This window comes from Aspergillus fijiensis (assembly GCF_003184825.1).
Source record: "Aspergillus fijiensis CBS 313.89 unplaced genomic scaffold BO72scaffold_84, whole genome shotgun sequence".
Lineage (NCBI taxonomy): Eukaryota > Fungi > Ascomycota > Eurotiomycetes > Eurotiales > Aspergillaceae > Aspergillus > Aspergillus fijiensis.
This window is the reverse complement of record NW_024469060.1, coordinates 18,150-33,186: the sequence shown is the minus strand read 5'-3', so window position 1 is coordinate 33,186 and position 15,037 is coordinate 18,150. Positions and strand designations below refer to the sequence as shown.

General features: G+C 56.3%; 8 protein-coding genes across 8 annotated transcripts; 6 read left to right on the top strand and 2 right to left on the bottom strand.

The window, feature by feature from the left end:
• Window positions 1-162: 162 nt before the first annotated feature.
• On the top strand, window positions 163-730 carry BO72DRAFT_490083 (uncharacterized protein; the record flags this gene model as incomplete). Its single annotated transcript, XM_040948121.1, has 3 exons — window positions 163-220; window positions 326-452; window positions 486-730. Exons 1-3 carry the CDS (start codon window positions 209-211, stop codon window positions 728-730), a joined length of 384 nt encoding a protein of 127 aa, XP_040796015.1. The 5' UTR covers window positions 163-208.
• Window positions 731-1,490: 760 nt separating this feature from the next.
• BO72DRAFT_453114 (flavin-linked sulfhydryl oxidase ERV2) lies at window positions 1,491-2,467 on the top strand. The gene is made up of 4 exons (XM_040945902.1): window positions 1,491-1,632; window positions 1,703-1,831; window positions 1,891-2,178; window positions 2,239-2,467. Exons 2-4 carry the CDS (start codon window positions 1,743-1,745, stop codon window positions 2,252-2,254), a joined length of 393 nt encoding a protein of 130 aa, XP_040796014.1. The 5' UTR covers window positions 1,491-1,632; window positions 1,703-1,742; the 3' UTR covers window positions 2,255-2,467.
• Window positions 2,468-4,214: 1,747 nt separating this feature from the next.
• Window positions 4,215-6,064, top strand: BO72DRAFT_390514 (LYAR-type C2HC zinc finger protein; the record flags this gene model as incomplete). The annotated part of the gene is made up of 3 exons (XM_040941815.1): window positions 4,215-4,235; window positions 4,335-4,457; window positions 4,634-6,064. The coding sequence occupies 3 exons, from the start codon at window positions 4,215-4,217 to the stop codon at window positions 6,062-6,064; spliced, it is 1,575 nt and encodes a 524-aa protein (XP_040796013.1).
• Window positions 6,065-6,184: 120 nt separating this feature from the next.
• Window positions 6,185-7,905, bottom strand: BO72DRAFT_521836 (putative FHA domain protein SNIP1; the record flags this gene model as incomplete). The annotated part of the gene is made up of 2 exons (XM_040949758.1): window positions 6,185-7,639; window positions 7,884-7,905. The coding sequence occupies 2 exons, from the start codon at window positions 7,903-7,905 to the stop codon at window positions 6,507-6,509; spliced, it is 1,155 nt and encodes a 384-aa protein (XP_040796012.1). The 3' UTR covers window positions 6,185-6,506.
• On the top strand, window positions 7,817-9,226 carry BO72DRAFT_453109 (J domain-containing protein). The gene has a single exon (XM_040945901.1). It carries the CDS (start codon window positions 7,939-7,941, stop codon window positions 9,001-9,003), a length of 1,065 nt encoding a protein of 354 aa, XP_040796011.1. The 5' UTR covers window positions 7,817-7,938; the 3' UTR covers window positions 9,004-9,226.
• Window positions 9,227-10,176: 950 nt separating this feature from the next.
• On the bottom strand, window positions 10,177-10,981 carry BO72DRAFT_453108 (carbonic anhydrase). The gene has a single exon (XM_040945900.1). The coding sequence runs from the start codon at window positions 10,967-10,969 to the stop codon at window positions 10,349-10,351; it is 621 nt and encodes a 206-aa protein (XP_040796010.1). The 5' UTR covers window positions 10,970-10,981; the 3' UTR covers window positions 10,177-10,348.
• Window positions 10,982-11,713: 732 nt separating this feature from the next.
• BO72DRAFT_293346 (uncharacterized protein) lies at window positions 11,714-12,702 on the top strand. The gene has a single exon (XM_040940374.1). The coding sequence runs from the start codon at window positions 11,879-11,881 to the stop codon at window positions 12,512-12,514; it is 636 nt and encodes a 211-aa protein (XP_040796009.1). The 5' UTR covers window positions 11,714-11,878; the 3' UTR covers window positions 12,515-12,702.
• Window positions 12,703-12,723: 21 nt separating this feature from the next.
• On the top strand, window positions 12,724-14,880 carry BO72DRAFT_390482 (tRNA modification protein MTO1; the record flags this gene model as incomplete). Its single annotated transcript, XM_040941811.1, has 2 exons — window positions 12,724-12,830; window positions 12,906-14,880. The coding sequence occupies 2 exons, from the start codon at window positions 12,724-12,726 to the stop codon at window positions 14,878-14,880; spliced, it is 2,082 nt and encodes a 693-aa protein (XP_040796008.1).
• Window positions 14,881-15,037: the final 157 nt, after the last annotated feature.

Sequence of the window (15,037 nt, the reverse complement as noted above, 5' to 3'; positions counted from 1 at the left end):
AAAAAAGTTGCCTGTTCCGCCCTCCGCGGCCTTTCGATGGTTTCCCCTGTTGTCTGCCTTGTGCTCCTCCCTTCCCCACAGTACTGTATACCTAGGTAGCAAGTACTACCACTGTCAGTGCCTTGACTACTCGCCCTCAGATCGGTCCAACATTTCACCATTACGCAACTGGCTCCCTCGAGAGTAGTATCTGCACAAGCCCAGTGAGATGGACCATCAAGTAAGTCGCAAGCTATAAAATACCCGTAGTACAAAGCGAGGGAAGTGTACTGTCGGCACCTGCGTGATCTCTGTTTATCCTCCTGTCCATTCTGATGGAATCTAGTCCGAAGCCATTCCCGAAGGCTGGACCAATGACCCACACCACCTCGAGCTCTATTTCGACCACAACAGCTTGGAAGCCTACCGGTCCCGATGCTTCGGCATCGTGGACGCTAAGATTGTTCTGTTAGGTCCCAAGGATATGGACTAAATCATTACCTCAGGCGGGCGTTACTACTGGGGAGATTTCATGCTTGAAGATCATTTGTCTGAAATCACCTGGCCTACCACCTTCGCGGGAATTCTGAATGCACTCGCAACCAAGGGCTTCAGCGGAATGCGCTTGAAGGCACTCAAGATGCTCAAAATCGACGAAAAACCTCCCAACAAGGTGCCACCAGAGCACGAAGCAAACCGGGTCCTATTTGTCCCCGCGGAGGATGTTCCAGAATCAAGTCGCACAACCTAAGTACCCTCCCTGGCTACGCCAATCACAACTCACAGTGAGTCGAAATTATTGCTCCAAATTCAACGATAATGGTTGATGAATTATTCTGTCGGTTTCAACCAATCACTCGCGATGCTGGGGCTCTCTTCCATGTCCTATGGTGTGTAGACAGCACGTGAAAGTCTTGGTGAGTTGTAGTCTGGATGGCCAGGAAGGCTGAGTTATGAATAGGCTTTCAGCTACCTATACCTAGTAGTTGAGAAGTGCTTATAAAGGTGGAGATACGGGCCCTGCTGGGCGCTTCGACATCACCTCGGCCTCGGGAAGCATCCGCAGGTCAGGCCCTCGAACATACCATCTTCCTGAGCCACTTGACTTAGTAAAGTCATATGTTTACAATTCATGCTCAGATCATTGCAACTATCAAGGAACAGAGTACTCTACTAGGTTGAAGGTATTACTACATCAGCGTCCTTCCTTAGGGAATACTGTACATAACCTCTTACTATGTACTCCGTACAATGGACCCACAGCGATTCACAAGGCGGTGAAGCTATTGAGTATTGATTCTGCCACGTGGGAGGCGGTCAGCCTGGCCGGGCCCATTGTCAATCCACCGTCAATCATCCCACGCCCCTTTAGAGAGTTCCAGTTGGGCGATCTGTCTTCCTCACGGAGAACGTGGGCGTCCTATAGATCAGCCACTCCACGATGGCACACCGCCAGATTACCCGGCAGCTCCTTGCCGGCGCATGCATCACTATCTTTCTAATCTTTCTCTTCTTGATCCAACCTCAAGGTCCGCCGAGTCCCGCCACTCGGGCTCCTGGCCACCTCGACAAATCCGCGCCGGCCGTGGTGTCCAAAGATGATCTGATCAAAGGGGAGGTGGTGATGCCCAAGCTTGGGAATGCGACGGCAAAGTGAGAATCAAATGAATCTCTGTTTTGGAATCTGTCATCATGCTAAAAGGATTGTTGTCGGAAACTGTAGGGCGGAATTAGGCCGTGCGACTTGGAAATACTTCCATACCATGCTGGCTCGGTATCCCGAAGATCCGACCGAGGAGCAGCAGGAAACCTTACGCTCTTTTATCTATCTCTTTGCGCGACTCTATCCATGGTATCGTCGCCCTCTTGCACCTCCATTATTGCTGCATACTGACTGGGGTCTCTTCCTAGTGGCGAATGCGCCTCGCACTTCCAAGGTCATTTGAAAAAGTATCCCCCGCAGGTCTCGTCGCGCAATGCGGCTGCTGGATGGGGCTGCTTCATCCACAACGAGGTGAACATCATGCTCGAGAAACCTGAATTCGACTGCAACAATATCGGCGATTTCTATGACTGCGGCTGTGCGAAAGACGAAGAGGACGAGGATGAGGATCTGACCACAAACAAGGATCTGCCCAGTGCGCGGAGGGAGGCCGATAGTGACGACGCACTGCCGCTGGTCGAGATCAACAGGGAACCGTTCGTGCTCTCCTCGTGTCCCATGATCATGGATACCTTGCTGATCACATCCCACTATAGGACTACTCGAGGTTGAACGCTGCGCGCCCTTATCTCGACATCTCTGACCCATTCCACTCCCTTGTGACTTATTCTCTTTCTTTCACATTATACATACTCTCCGCCAGTGCCGGATCGCTGGGTGCACTGAGCCGGTTCGTGCACGGTAGTTTCAGTTGTATATACCATTACAACATTCATCTTCAAAATACCTACATACCACGGCCCTGGAGCTTCATCTTGCACAAGGGCCTCAAGTTCGATCCGGGTTGCGATTCATAGTAGTGGTGGCTTGACTGTAACTACTTGCCGAGAAGACGTCGCCTAAAAGCCTTGGGCACTAAATGTACCACAGGTTTAATATCGCATGCGAGGTAGACGGCAAACCGGAGGGATGACGTCTTTGTGTCCTCTACTGCTGGACGAACCAGTCATGGGTCGTCTGAATCCTGATTGTGCATTGCTGCCCTGACATGGGCGCATGGCTCTTGCGAAGGCACCCCCAAATCTCACATGAGAACTGTTTAGTGAGGGCTCACCGATGCTCTACACTGTAGAAGGCAGGCCTGGATAGATGGTGTGGAAGCTGCATGAAAGGGTGTGAAGCATGCACCATGGTGCGCATGACGAGAGTGGAACCCTCATGCCGGCCGCGGCTGACCATTCAGCGCAAAAGTACTGTGCATCTCAGCTCCCACATGGACTCCCGGAGGAATTTCTCCCGTGCCCGTGGGAAGCATTGACTCCAGATGTGTAATTTTCCAGACAGCGACAAGCAACAGTATCCATTTAAGATGGTGACAAGGCTGAAACCAGCGTCGCAACATCATAAATGCCATATGCTTCAAGCCCTCGTTTTGGCGCTGAGCGCTATATATAGCTAGCCCTTCGTGATGTCTTGTCGCTTAAGAAGCAAAGTTGTAGCTTTCGACCTCGGACTGAAAGTTTATTGCGCTGCATACCGACGATCACTGCGCCCCGATCCTATGAGAGGGGAGGCTTTGAGCACAATCGAGAAGAAAGCCACTCGTATCTTGGTGGATAGGTTTCTTTTATTGTCCGGCAGAAGGCGTCGGCCCCTTGATTGCAGGGGCTAGAGTGACAGATGGGCTGCGAAGAAGGGTCGAGGTGAGCGGCGACTGGCGGATGCGCAGGGCCAGCAGCAAATGTACGGTGTCTCCTGACAAGTCCGTGTTGGTGGTTCGATGCACAAGCGCCACATTCCCCCCCTGTGCGCCCCTTCTCCTGCTTTGATCAAGTGGTCAACTGGTCAAGATATGCATTGCAATGGGTGTCCTGGTGAGATGAAGAGATTGCTTGAGCCGGTCTTGCCATTGTATCCACTACAGAAGTGTATTCCGAATACTTGTTGAACGATTCCATCACATTTGGTGTTGCACTGCGGGGAGGCAGGATCCGTGCCTGATTGGAAAGGCAGCCAACATCTCGAAGAGGGACTAGTCCCCAACAGGCTTAGCCTCTTCCAGACATTGATTTGAGCGGGTTTTGTTTTGGCGGCGCAGCGCTTTCTGCTACACATGATTTACACATACTTTTCTTTTTTTAAAAGAGAACGCGCCGGGGAACGAGGACGGCGCAAAAGCTGACACAAAGTCCTCGAGTTTCAAACCACAGGGTTTCAGAATCGTCCCCACGCGATTGCTCAACTATTCTCTTTTGCTTTTTCTTCCCTCTGTCATCTTACATAGCACAATCTCGTGTCTGTCCCGTTGTCCCGGACAACAACCTCAGTGTAACCGACAGTCTGACTACCGACAATACGGAGTGGGAGTGGGCTGGTCCTCTGGGCTTGTTCAGGTCCGTTGCGGGTCCTCCGAAAGTCTGTCTAGCTTAATTCTGCTGGATCCCCATCCACTTCATCCACCGGACTTATAATTTTCCTCTTCTTTTTTTCCTTCTCATATCGGCGCAGGTCTCAAGTCGCGCATCGAGACTTCTCCAACAAATCGCGGTGTAATCCAGCGGATCTTCACAAGATGGTTTCATTTTCTTGCGAGGTGAGTCGCGCAACATCGCCGCCCACTCTCATCCCCTTTGGAGAAGGCCATTCTGGTCACTGAACAACGGCGTGTGCTAATATGCGACGATCCCAATAGGCGTGTGGTGATGTCCTCACCAAGAAGAAGCTCGATCCCCATCGCAACCAATGTCGCGGCGCTTCCTACACCTGCATCGACTGTATGGTGCATTTCCAGGGAACTAGCTACAGATCGCACACGGTACGGCCATCTTTTCCCTTGGGATTGCCTTTCAATACCTCCTCGTGGACTGGATTGCCCACTATTCCTCTTTGTCGCTGCGTCTACACCTGCAAGACATCGTGCTTTACTCTCTTGTCGCAAATCTACCATACATTTGTTGATTCATGTGAACTACAACTGACTCACCGTGATAGTCCTGCATGTCTGAGGCGCAAAAGTACCAAGGCGCGCTGTACAGAGAGAAGCCGGCCAAGAACCAACGCAAAGGACAGAACAACGGCCGACAAAACCAGAACCAGAACCAGAACCAACAACAGAACCAAAATCAGAAGCAGACCCCCCACGGTCACCGGGCACCTTACGTCGAGGATGGCACCGACACCGATAATCTTCCCCCACCGGCGCCTAGCCCTCCTCCCGCTGGCGTGGAGAAGACCCCGCGCGCCGAAGGAAAGACCGACAAGCCGGTAAATGTCTTCGACTACCTTGTCCCTGAGGGCACCCCCAATGCCTCTAAGGTTTCTGTGAACGAGGCTAAGGAACAGATGAAGATGGTCGCCAACGCGCCTTCGGTCTTCGAGTCAAGCAAGTCGCTGGCTCGCGTTGACACGGATGGCGATGACGACAACAAGACCTACGACGTCGCGTATGAAGAGAATGGATTCTCGTACGGCTCGGGCCCGATCAACCAGTCCCCCTACGACCGCAAGGCCCCCAACGTGTCCATGGAGTTCATGACCCCTGCGCCCAAGAAGAAGAAGGACCGCGCCTCCAAGGCCGAGGGTGCCACGAGCGAGAAGAAGCGCAAGCGCCGCACCGAGGACCACGACACCGAGACCGACACGCCCATGCTGGATGCCCCCTCGAGCGTCGTCAACCACCCCGGCACCCCGATGTTGAACCACTCCGGACTGACAGGAGGACTGAACCGTATGCTCCGCTCCCCGTCGCTGGACGACGAAGAAGGGCACGAGAACTCTTCCCGGCGACGCTATCAGGAAACCTCATCCCCGATCAAGCGGACCCGCCGCGACGAGAAGGAGAACCAAGCCGACGCGGGCCTGGGTATCTCCATGAAGAACCGTGCTGAACGGTTTGTCTCGTCGATGTTCGGGGGCTCCTCTGTCTCTGGTAGCAGCGCCAACGGCCAGCTGGAGACTCGTCGCGCGAAGAAGACCCACAAGATCCGCGAGAATGGCGATGCCAAGGCCGCCGAGTCGGCGGATGCCCGCAAGTCCAAGCGCAAGAGCAGCGCCCAGACCGAAGGGGACCGGCCCTCGCGCCGTCAGAAGCAGATCGAGTACCCCGAATCGCACCACGATGAGGACGGCCGGCAGGTGACGCTGTACCCCAAGAGCACGGTCCCAGATGGCTTGCAACGGCAGATGGCGAGCCACTTCCTGTCGTTGGTGACCAAGGGCCCCGAGAGCTCGCGCGGGTTCTCCGTGAACAAGGTGCTGAAGCGGTTCCACAAGGACTTCACCGATGAATTCGACGCCGACCGGGGCCGCGACCAGGGTCGCAGTCGCGCGGACCGCGAGCGGAGAATCGATGACGAGAAGGAACTGTGGCGTACTCTGCGCCTCAAGATGAACGAGCGGGGAGAGATTGTGGTCTTTTTTTGAGTACCCCCGGGTTTCGAGGCCCCACCCACTTTCATATACCTATGATTATTCTTTTATTCTTTTCTAGTGCATTGCGATCATGGCATGGAGGTTTACTGAAATATCAACGGCTCATTGCATAGTTTTTGTCTATCATGCTTGGCATTATCTATTGGTTTCTTGCCTATGTAGCGTTTTGGATCTCGCAACTGGGTGCCAGTATTGACGTAGTGGCGTTAATAGACGACGCGTGACTAGTGACTAGTCCATTATGAGTATGTCATTGGTGGTATTCGCTTCTCTGACCAATGCGACAACTAGATGTGTCCTGAAACATAGGTTTGTTGGCTCTGCGGAGGCATAAACCGGGATGACATCGCCAGGCCTGGCATCAAACATCCAAAAAGCTGGATCGGTCAGAACCATTTATCTATATCGACCCCCCCCAAAACTCATACCAAAGTTACTCCGGCTTCGTCAACATAAGCACATACTCCCTTGAACTCAACCCAAACCGCAAGACATCCTTATCCATAACCTCCACAAACCGGCCCGCGGGGATCCTGTCCCCATTGACCGTGGTCCCATTCGCGCTCTCCAGATCGATCACGTAGGGCTTGACGCGCCCGATCCGATCCCCGTACTCGTTCTTCTTCTCGACGAACCGGAACTGGATCGCCGCGTGCTGCTTCGAGCAGCTCGGATGCTCCAGCGGGAAATCTACGACGAGGTGCTCCCGCCCCACCAGCCAGCAGCTCCGGACGTTCAGCTCCACCATCTCCAGCAGGTCCCGGCCCTTGAACACATACAGCCGCCAGCTGTCCTTGGCCGGCGGTTTGCGGGCCTCCGGCGGTTCGTGGTATTTGAGCACGACGGTCGTGGGGCCGTTGCCGCCGCCGCCGCCGTGGACGGTGACGGTGTTGCTTTCGGCGGCGAGGCGGCCGGTCGTGCCGAAGTTGGGTTTTTCTTTTTCGACTTCGGCGGCCGGGGCTTGGGAGTCTGAGGGGGTGAGGTCGGTGGTGTAGGCGGTTTGTTGGGAGGGGAGGGGCTTGGAGGAGCGGATTGGGGCTGAGGGGGCGGCGGTGGTGGTGTGTGGACTGCGGGAGCGGGAGCGGGAGCGCGAGGGACTGTCGCGGTGTCGGCGGGAGGAAGAGGGGGGCTTGGTTCTGTCTTTGCTGGTGTCGCGATCGCGACGGCGGCGATGCGAGGTTCGGTGGGAGGAGTCTTCATTGTCGTAGTCCCGGTGTCGACGGCGGTGGCGGTCTCGGTCTCGGTCTCGATCTCGGTCGTGGTCTCGCTCGTTCCGGGGGCTTGTTGCGCGCTCTCTTCGCTCCCTGCGACGGTGGCTGTCGTCGTCCCGGCGGCTTCGCTCACGGTCGTTGGGGCTGCGCGACGAGCGACGTTGTTCGCGGCGGCGGGAGCTGTCTCTGCGTGAGCTGCGGTGGCTGTCGTGGCGGTGGGATTTGTTGTCGCGCGAGGAGTCGCGGAATCGCTCTCGCTCTCGCTCTCGGTCGCGGCGGTCGCGGCGGTCGCGAGGTGGAGCGGGCGAGCCGGAGGGCGAGCGGTGGCGCCTCCGCGGGTGAGTATCTGGTGAGTCTGGCATTGGTGTTGAATTGGTTGCTGTGTTCAATGAAGGAGATGGAGGTGTTTACAGATTGAAGATGAGCGGAGCTTGTTGAATGCCGCTGCACGTGACGGTCAACTGTGGGTCTCCGCACCGGACTGTGCTCGTCACTCTGGGCCTCACTAGCCCCGAACTTGCCGCGGTGCTTGTATCTCTTCCACTACCACTGCATACACTACAAGTCATATACAGAGTACAGTACACCCACCAACCCACCACTGCAGGAGAGAAGGAACATCCCGTCCTTTCTCTCCTACGAAACCATGCGGCCATGCCCAGGAAACCCAATCTCCTCAACCAGAGCGGCCTACAGTTCCTGAACGCAAGCTATTGCTCGCACTTCCCCGCTCGGCGGCACCATTGCCAGCGCTACGCCACCAGCAGCACCAACCCCAACCCCAACTCTCACGACCTAACATGGCCAACAAGCCCAACCTTCACCCCTTACGACCTCTTCCACCTGGACCGCAAAGCCCCCTACACGAAAACACGATACTATGAACTCGTGAAGATCTACCACCCGGACCGCTCCTCACCGAGCAGCCCGAGCAGCGGCAGCGGCAGCACCAGCAACCATCAACCACACCCCCTCCTCCAAAACCTCACCCCGGAGGTCCGCATCCAACGGTACCACCTCCTCGTCGCCGCGCACGAGCTCCTCTCCGATCCCGCCCGACGAGCAGCGTACGACCAGTTCGGCACGGGATGGAACGTCCACCGCCCGGACCGCCACCACGCTGCCGCCGACGAGCACCCCGAAAACGAGGTCCCGCCGTGGGCCCGCCCGGGCTCCAAGGACTACGGGCCCATCTTCGCCAACGCCACCTGGGAGGACTGGGAGCGGTGGCACAACCGCCACCAAGGGCGGCAGCAGCACATGGTGGACAACCGGACGTTCATCTCGTTTGTGGTGCTGCTCACGCTGCTGGGCGGGGCGCTGCAGGCGTCGTGGATCAGTCAGCTCAGCAGTGGGTATGAGGAGCGGTTGTGGGAGGTCACGGAGCAGTCGGAGCGGTTCCTGAATGGGCGCCGGGAGAAGTCGGTCGTCGCGGAGCGGGGGAAGGGGCTCGAGGAGAAGGTGCAGCGGTTCTTGTTGGATCGGGATCCCACCGGGGTGGGGTTGAAGGGGGAGGAAGGGGAGGTTTATCGGGGGTTTTTGGGGAAGAATGGTGGTCGTGGGAAGGGAGATGGGGCGAAGGTTGATGCTGATCCTGCTGTTTCTTCTGGTGGTGCTGCTGCTGCTACTACTGCTGCTGTTGTTGCTGTGAAGGACGGTGATGGGGTCCAGGATCAATCGTCTACTTCTCCATCGGGGGAGCCGGAGACGGCTCCATGAGTTAGACTTATTGTTGAGTATTTGGATAAGTCATTGGAGCAGCTTGTGGACGTTTACCGTGCATGTGGCGAGCCTTGGAGCATTTCTCGCGGCCCGACGGGAGCAAAGCTCGCCATCGCAGGCAATTAAAAAGTAGTCAATTGGTCTCTTAAGAGAGGACACAAGACAATATTCCCTGTTGCTGAAGAGTCTACTGTCAACAATTCAAACCAAACAATCACATTCAAGCATAGAATAGTAGGGACAGACTGGAGAGTTAGTAGGACAAGACCCGCCTGGTACCAGGATCACCACTGGCAGCTTCCTAACCGTGGATGTGTATTTTCAGACTCGGAGCATGCCTGGACATGATCTTACAGTTCTGCGAACAGTACGTAGTCCTGGCATAAGACTGTATCAGTTCTCCGTTGGAAGATTGTGCTGAGTTATGTGTAATCAGAGCGGACCTAGGCTTTTTGTTCTACGCATTAGTATTGGTTTCGATAAGTTTAGATCAACTATACGGAGTATACTCTTAAAGTCCATCAAAACTACTCCTAATAACAATAAGTTGTTTATACTTAATTGGAATCAAAGTAGAATAGAAGGTTACTCATTGCTTCGTCATCATCACCTAGCATAACTAACTAAGTTGTGAGTACTAGTTACCTAACTACAGCCTGACCTCAGTATGAATGGTCCTTCTACCGAAGAACAGCCGCTTCGGCCGGGGCTAAACCCGTTCCGACCACCACCGAGTTCCACACCGTAGCCTGGGCCTGCCTGATTGGGAGGTGGGCAACGATGATTAAGGGTGCGGAGACCATCTTCCGACCGTCGTGGAACAGTAATCTAGTGTGTGTGTGTGTGTGTGTGTGTGTTCACTGCAAATCCCCAGTCACTGGTGCCCGATCCTGATTACCTATTCAATGGCAGCAGGATTTTCATTCCTCCTCTTCTCCTCAACTTCTCCCCTCTCACCCAGGCGGTATCCGGTTCTGTCTTTCATTCTCATATCCTCCAGGTGAGGTCTTACGAGTCATGGCTGGCTGCCCTCTGCAGGACTTCGCCACATATCTTTGACGGGGAGTGATGTCTCCCTGATGATGCAAGTGCTACGATAGTTCTACGATGAGTGAGTCACCAGTACCAGGTGTTGAAACGTTGGATGAATTATTAATCCAAGATATACAGATTCCATCTCGCTCGCCCTCGCAAGCAGCAAGCAACCGAGCAGTTAAATACAACAAATATGCAAAACCCCACTTATCGCTGAAATGAACACGACACGACCCACGACACCATCTCTGAACCCAGAGCGCAAGAACCAACACCGAACCTCCCAAATGTGAACTCGCAACCGAGTCTAGACGTCGGTCTTGAACGAAGTGAGACGCGCCTTGATGGCCTCCTCGGGCTCATCGGTATCCAACTCCCGGAGCACACCGCTTCCGACATCATAGATCAAGCCGTGGACGCGCAGGCCCCGCTCCTGGATGGCATCCAGCACGACACTCTTCTGCTTGAGCGTCTTGACACCCTCGTGGACGTTCAGCTCGACGAGCTTCAGGTTGGCCTCGTCGGTGGGAAGCGAGTTGAGCAGGCTCAAGTGCTGCTCGCGGAGCTGGCGCAGGGGCATGAGCCACGGGTCCAGAATGCCGAGCTGCTTGTTGCCCAGGGCGGCAGCGACCCCACCGCAGCTGGTGTGGCCGCACACGACCACGTGCTTGACGCGCAGGTGCTTCACGGCGTACTCGATCACGGCCGACGAGCTGAGGTCGCTGGCGTGCAGCACGTTGGCAATGTTACGGTGGACGAAGACGTCGCCAGGCTTGAGGCCCAGCAGGGTGGTTTCAGGGCACCGCGAGTCGGAGCACCCGATCCACAGGATCTCCGGCTGCTGGCCTACGGCGAGCGTGGGGAAGAGTTGAGGGTCCTCCTTGGCAATCTTGGCTGCCCAGTCCTTGTTCTGGTGCAGAGCCGACATGAAGCGATCTGATGGGGAGGATGGCATGTTAGCACAGGCTTGTCGCCGTGTGGTTGAGAAGCAGCGGGCCGGTCGGGTCGGCGCCGCCGGGCGGGGGTGTGCAACGCGAAGGAAAGAGGAACGAAACATGCTGGCTCCCAGACGCTGTGGCATTTTTGATGTGGAATGCGATGATAGCGATCGAGGAGCTAGCCGGGTGATTTTTGTCAAGGTGGAAGAGAGAGAGTGCATTGAGGAAGACATTTGTTGGGATGGGTGGGGAACGAGGCCTGAGTCACACTCGATGCCCCGACGGTAACCAGGAACGACCGAGAGGGAACAAGGAAAAAACGATTTCGTCGATGTTCAACCCTTGAGAACAGGATGTTACACCGACTTTCGACTTTCAGGATGAAGACTGCAGCGTGGATACAAAATGAAGCAGCAGGTGCAGAGTTCCGCAGGGGAGGGGAGAAGGAGGTGGGAGGTGAAAAGGCAAAATTGGCGGGCGGTCGCCGATTTCGCAGGGCACGTTGAGGATGAACTTCGTTCTTGGCATCTGTGGTACAAGGGTTTTGCACTCACCTGAGGTGGAAGCCATGGTTGTTGGTGCTACTCAGGGTAACTGATGAGAGGACTGGCAAGGACTGGGATCGCAAAATGAGGAGTATATGAGGATCTTGAGGGAAAAAGCTGACGAGGATGTGGTCGCAATTTGCTTGAGGCGCGGCCAACTCAGTCTCGTCTCCTTTCGGGTATCCGGCCTGCAAACCACTCAAACCGGGTCACGTGGCTTACCGGGCCACCGGCAATGTCCGCTGTCAGATGCTCCCTGCCCTCGCTTGCGCTCACTTGCAATCACTTGCAACCACTGTGACACTGTCATAAACCTTGATCCTGAGCAAGGTCAGGCAACGGGGCGTCGACGGGATGTCTTTGCAGGGGAGGATATTGCGTAGTTGTAGGGGTTGTAGGGGCTGTAGTGTCGTAGAACAATCACCCTTCTACTTGCTAACCGAGACCCGTATCTGGTGTGGTCTGATCGGATCTCAGATTCACCAATGGCGAGCCCCCATTACTATGCACGCCACGCCGGGGAAACACTGTTATCGAGGGGATATATCCCTCATGGCCATGCGCTTGGGATCTGATACTGGATCAGGAGATCTAATCTATTCGCGTGTATCTCCAGCAAATGGCCGTTCGAAGGGCGACCAGGTGCTTTGGAATGAGGGTTTTCTACGAATGTTCTCCTTTTTGCGAGTACCCTTGGCTGTTACGTATGAGATTGAGCGGTTCATCCGAGCCAGCGGAGTCGGAGTCACCCACCCACGGGCCCACTCCAGAAGAACGCCTGTTCTCGCTACGGCACGACGGCCACTCTACTCCGTGAGCCCTTCGAAGCGACTCTCCTTAATGAAGCTTCGTAAATATTCAGCTGTGCCCAGTGAACGTGTCAGCTGTATGGTCCCAGAATGCAAAATAGTATCTACATCTTGCCATTCGCATCGAAGCCATCATCTCCCAGCTCAGGTAAACCCCTTAGTTGTTCATAATGGTCGATAGCCAACTGGCGACCCCTTCGGTACGAGTCCGCAACGGACCGCTTCACCGCCCCCGGCGATAAGCGGCAATAAGCTCTGCACACGTGATGCAAAATAATCACTGGGGGGCGGCGCTTTTTTCTCTTCCGGGACAAGAAACTTGCAAGCCCGGCGCAGCACCACATCACCATTTCTTCTCAGGCTGTCCCACTTTCGATACACGCCATCACCATGGCTTTTCGGGCAAACTCTGGAACTCTCCGGAGATGGGGCCTGGGGTCCCGGTCTCGGTGGGTGGGGAGTGTTCGTGGATTGGCGACTGTGACAGATGCCGCGCGGTATGGATGATTTTCGATCAATTTTGTTCACCCGCACTTGCGTTCGCATACTAATTTCTATTTATCTGGGTGTAGAGGATACGATGTCGTCGTCATCGGTGGCGGACACGCAGGTGCGGAAGCGTGTGCGGCGGCGGCACGCTCCGGCGCACGAACGGCGTTGATCACCCCCTCGCGCTCGAATATTGGGGTTTGCTCGTGTAATCCGAGTTTTGGCGGCATTGGCAAGGGCACGATGATCCGCGAGGTGGACGCGATGGACGGTGTGGCCGGGCGTACCATCGACAAGGCCGGAGTGATGTTCCGGACGCTGAATCGGTCGAAAGGGCCCGCCGTTTGGGGCCCGCGCGCGCAGATCGACCGCGACCTCTACAAGAAGTATATGCTGGAGGAGCTGAGTTCCACCAAGGGGCTGAGCATTGTGGAGGGCATGGTGGGCGATATTGTGGTGTCGAAGGAGGGTGTGGAGGATGTGCCCGGGATGGCGCAGGGGAAGATTGTCGGGGTGCGGTTGGAGTCCGGCGAGGTGATCGCGACGAGTCGCGTGGTGATCACGACGGGCACGTTCCTGGGCGGGGAGATTCATATCGGGCTTGAGGCGTATCCCTCGGGGCGGATGGGCGAGGCGGCGACGTTTGGGCTGAGCAAGTCCCTCCGTGAGGCGGGGTTTCAGCTCGGTCGGTTGAAGACGGGGACGCCGCCGCGGTTGGATCGGAAGACGATCGACTTTGCGCCGTTGGAGGTCCAGGAGGGTGATCACCCGCCCCAGCCTTTCTCGTATCTGAATGATGCGGTGCAGGTTGGCGATGCGGGGCAGCTCAACTGCTGGATGACGTACACCAATGAAGCCGTGCATGATATCGTGCGGGCCAACCTCGACAAAACGATTCACATTCGCGAGACGGTCAAGGGTCCGCGATACTGTCCCTCGTTGGAGTCGAAGATTATCCGCTTCGGACACAAGGACCGGCACATGATCTGGCTTGAGCCGGAGGGATTCGCGCCCAACGATGTCATCTACCCCAACGGTATCTCGATGACCATCCCCGCCGACGCGCAGTATGCCATGCTCCGCAAGATCCATGGGCTGGAGAACGTGACCATGCTGCAGCCGGGCTACGGGGTGGAATACGACTACATCGACCCGCGCAACCTGTGGCCGACGCTGGAGACCAAACTGATCAGCGGGCTGTATCTGGCCGGCCAGATCAACGGCACGACGGGGTACGAGGAAGCCGCCGGTCAGGGTATCATCGCTGGCACAAATGCCGGCCTGTCCGCGCAGGGCCGCAAGCCGCTCACCCTGCGCCGCTCCGACGGGTTCATCGGCATCATGATCGACGACCTCATCACCAAGGGCGTCTCCGAGCCCTACCGCATGTTCACGACGCGCAGCGAGTACCGCATCTCGACGCGCGCGGACAACGCCGACCTGCGCCTCACGCGCATGGCCCGCGAGGCCGGCGTGGTCTCCGACACACGCTGGCGCCAGTTCACCGAGACCGAGGCGCAGATCCAGGAGCTGCAGTCCCTGCTCACCAACACCCGGCTGTCGTCCTCCGCCTGGGCCCGGCTTGGCTTCCCGTCCCGCATCGACGGGTCCGTCCGCTCCGCCATGGACATCCTGTGTCTTCAGGAGACGGGGATTGACTCGTTGATCCCCCACATCGAGTCCCCGACGGGCACCGTCTACAATGCGAACTCGTTCGCCCCGGAGATCCGGACCCGCGTCGCCATCGAGGGTCGGTACGCGCCCCACGTCGCGCGCCAGGAGGCTGCGGCTCGCAAAGCTCTGCAGGACGAGAACCTGCTTCTCCCGCCGGACATGAACTACAAGGCGGTCCATGGTCTCAGCGCGGGCGAGGTCGAGGTCCTGACTCGCATTCGCCCGGTTAGCGTGGGGATGGCGCGGCGACTGGAGGGCGTGACTCCTGCGGGAGTGCTGAGGGTTCTGATGTATGTGCATCGGTCCGGGACGGTGGGTCGCACGCCTGTGGCGGCGGAGGGGCTGGAGGAGACGCCTGAGGATGTCCTGACGCAGGCTCCTTGATTGGGGGGGTGTTTAGGGCGTGGGGATATTAAATGTACATTTCATGGGTCTGTAACATAGATAGCGACTTCACTACGGCATTTCAGGATGGAGTTAGGCTTTGCATGGCTGGGAGGGTTATTATGCTTCTAATGGATTTTTTTCATTATTCTATCCT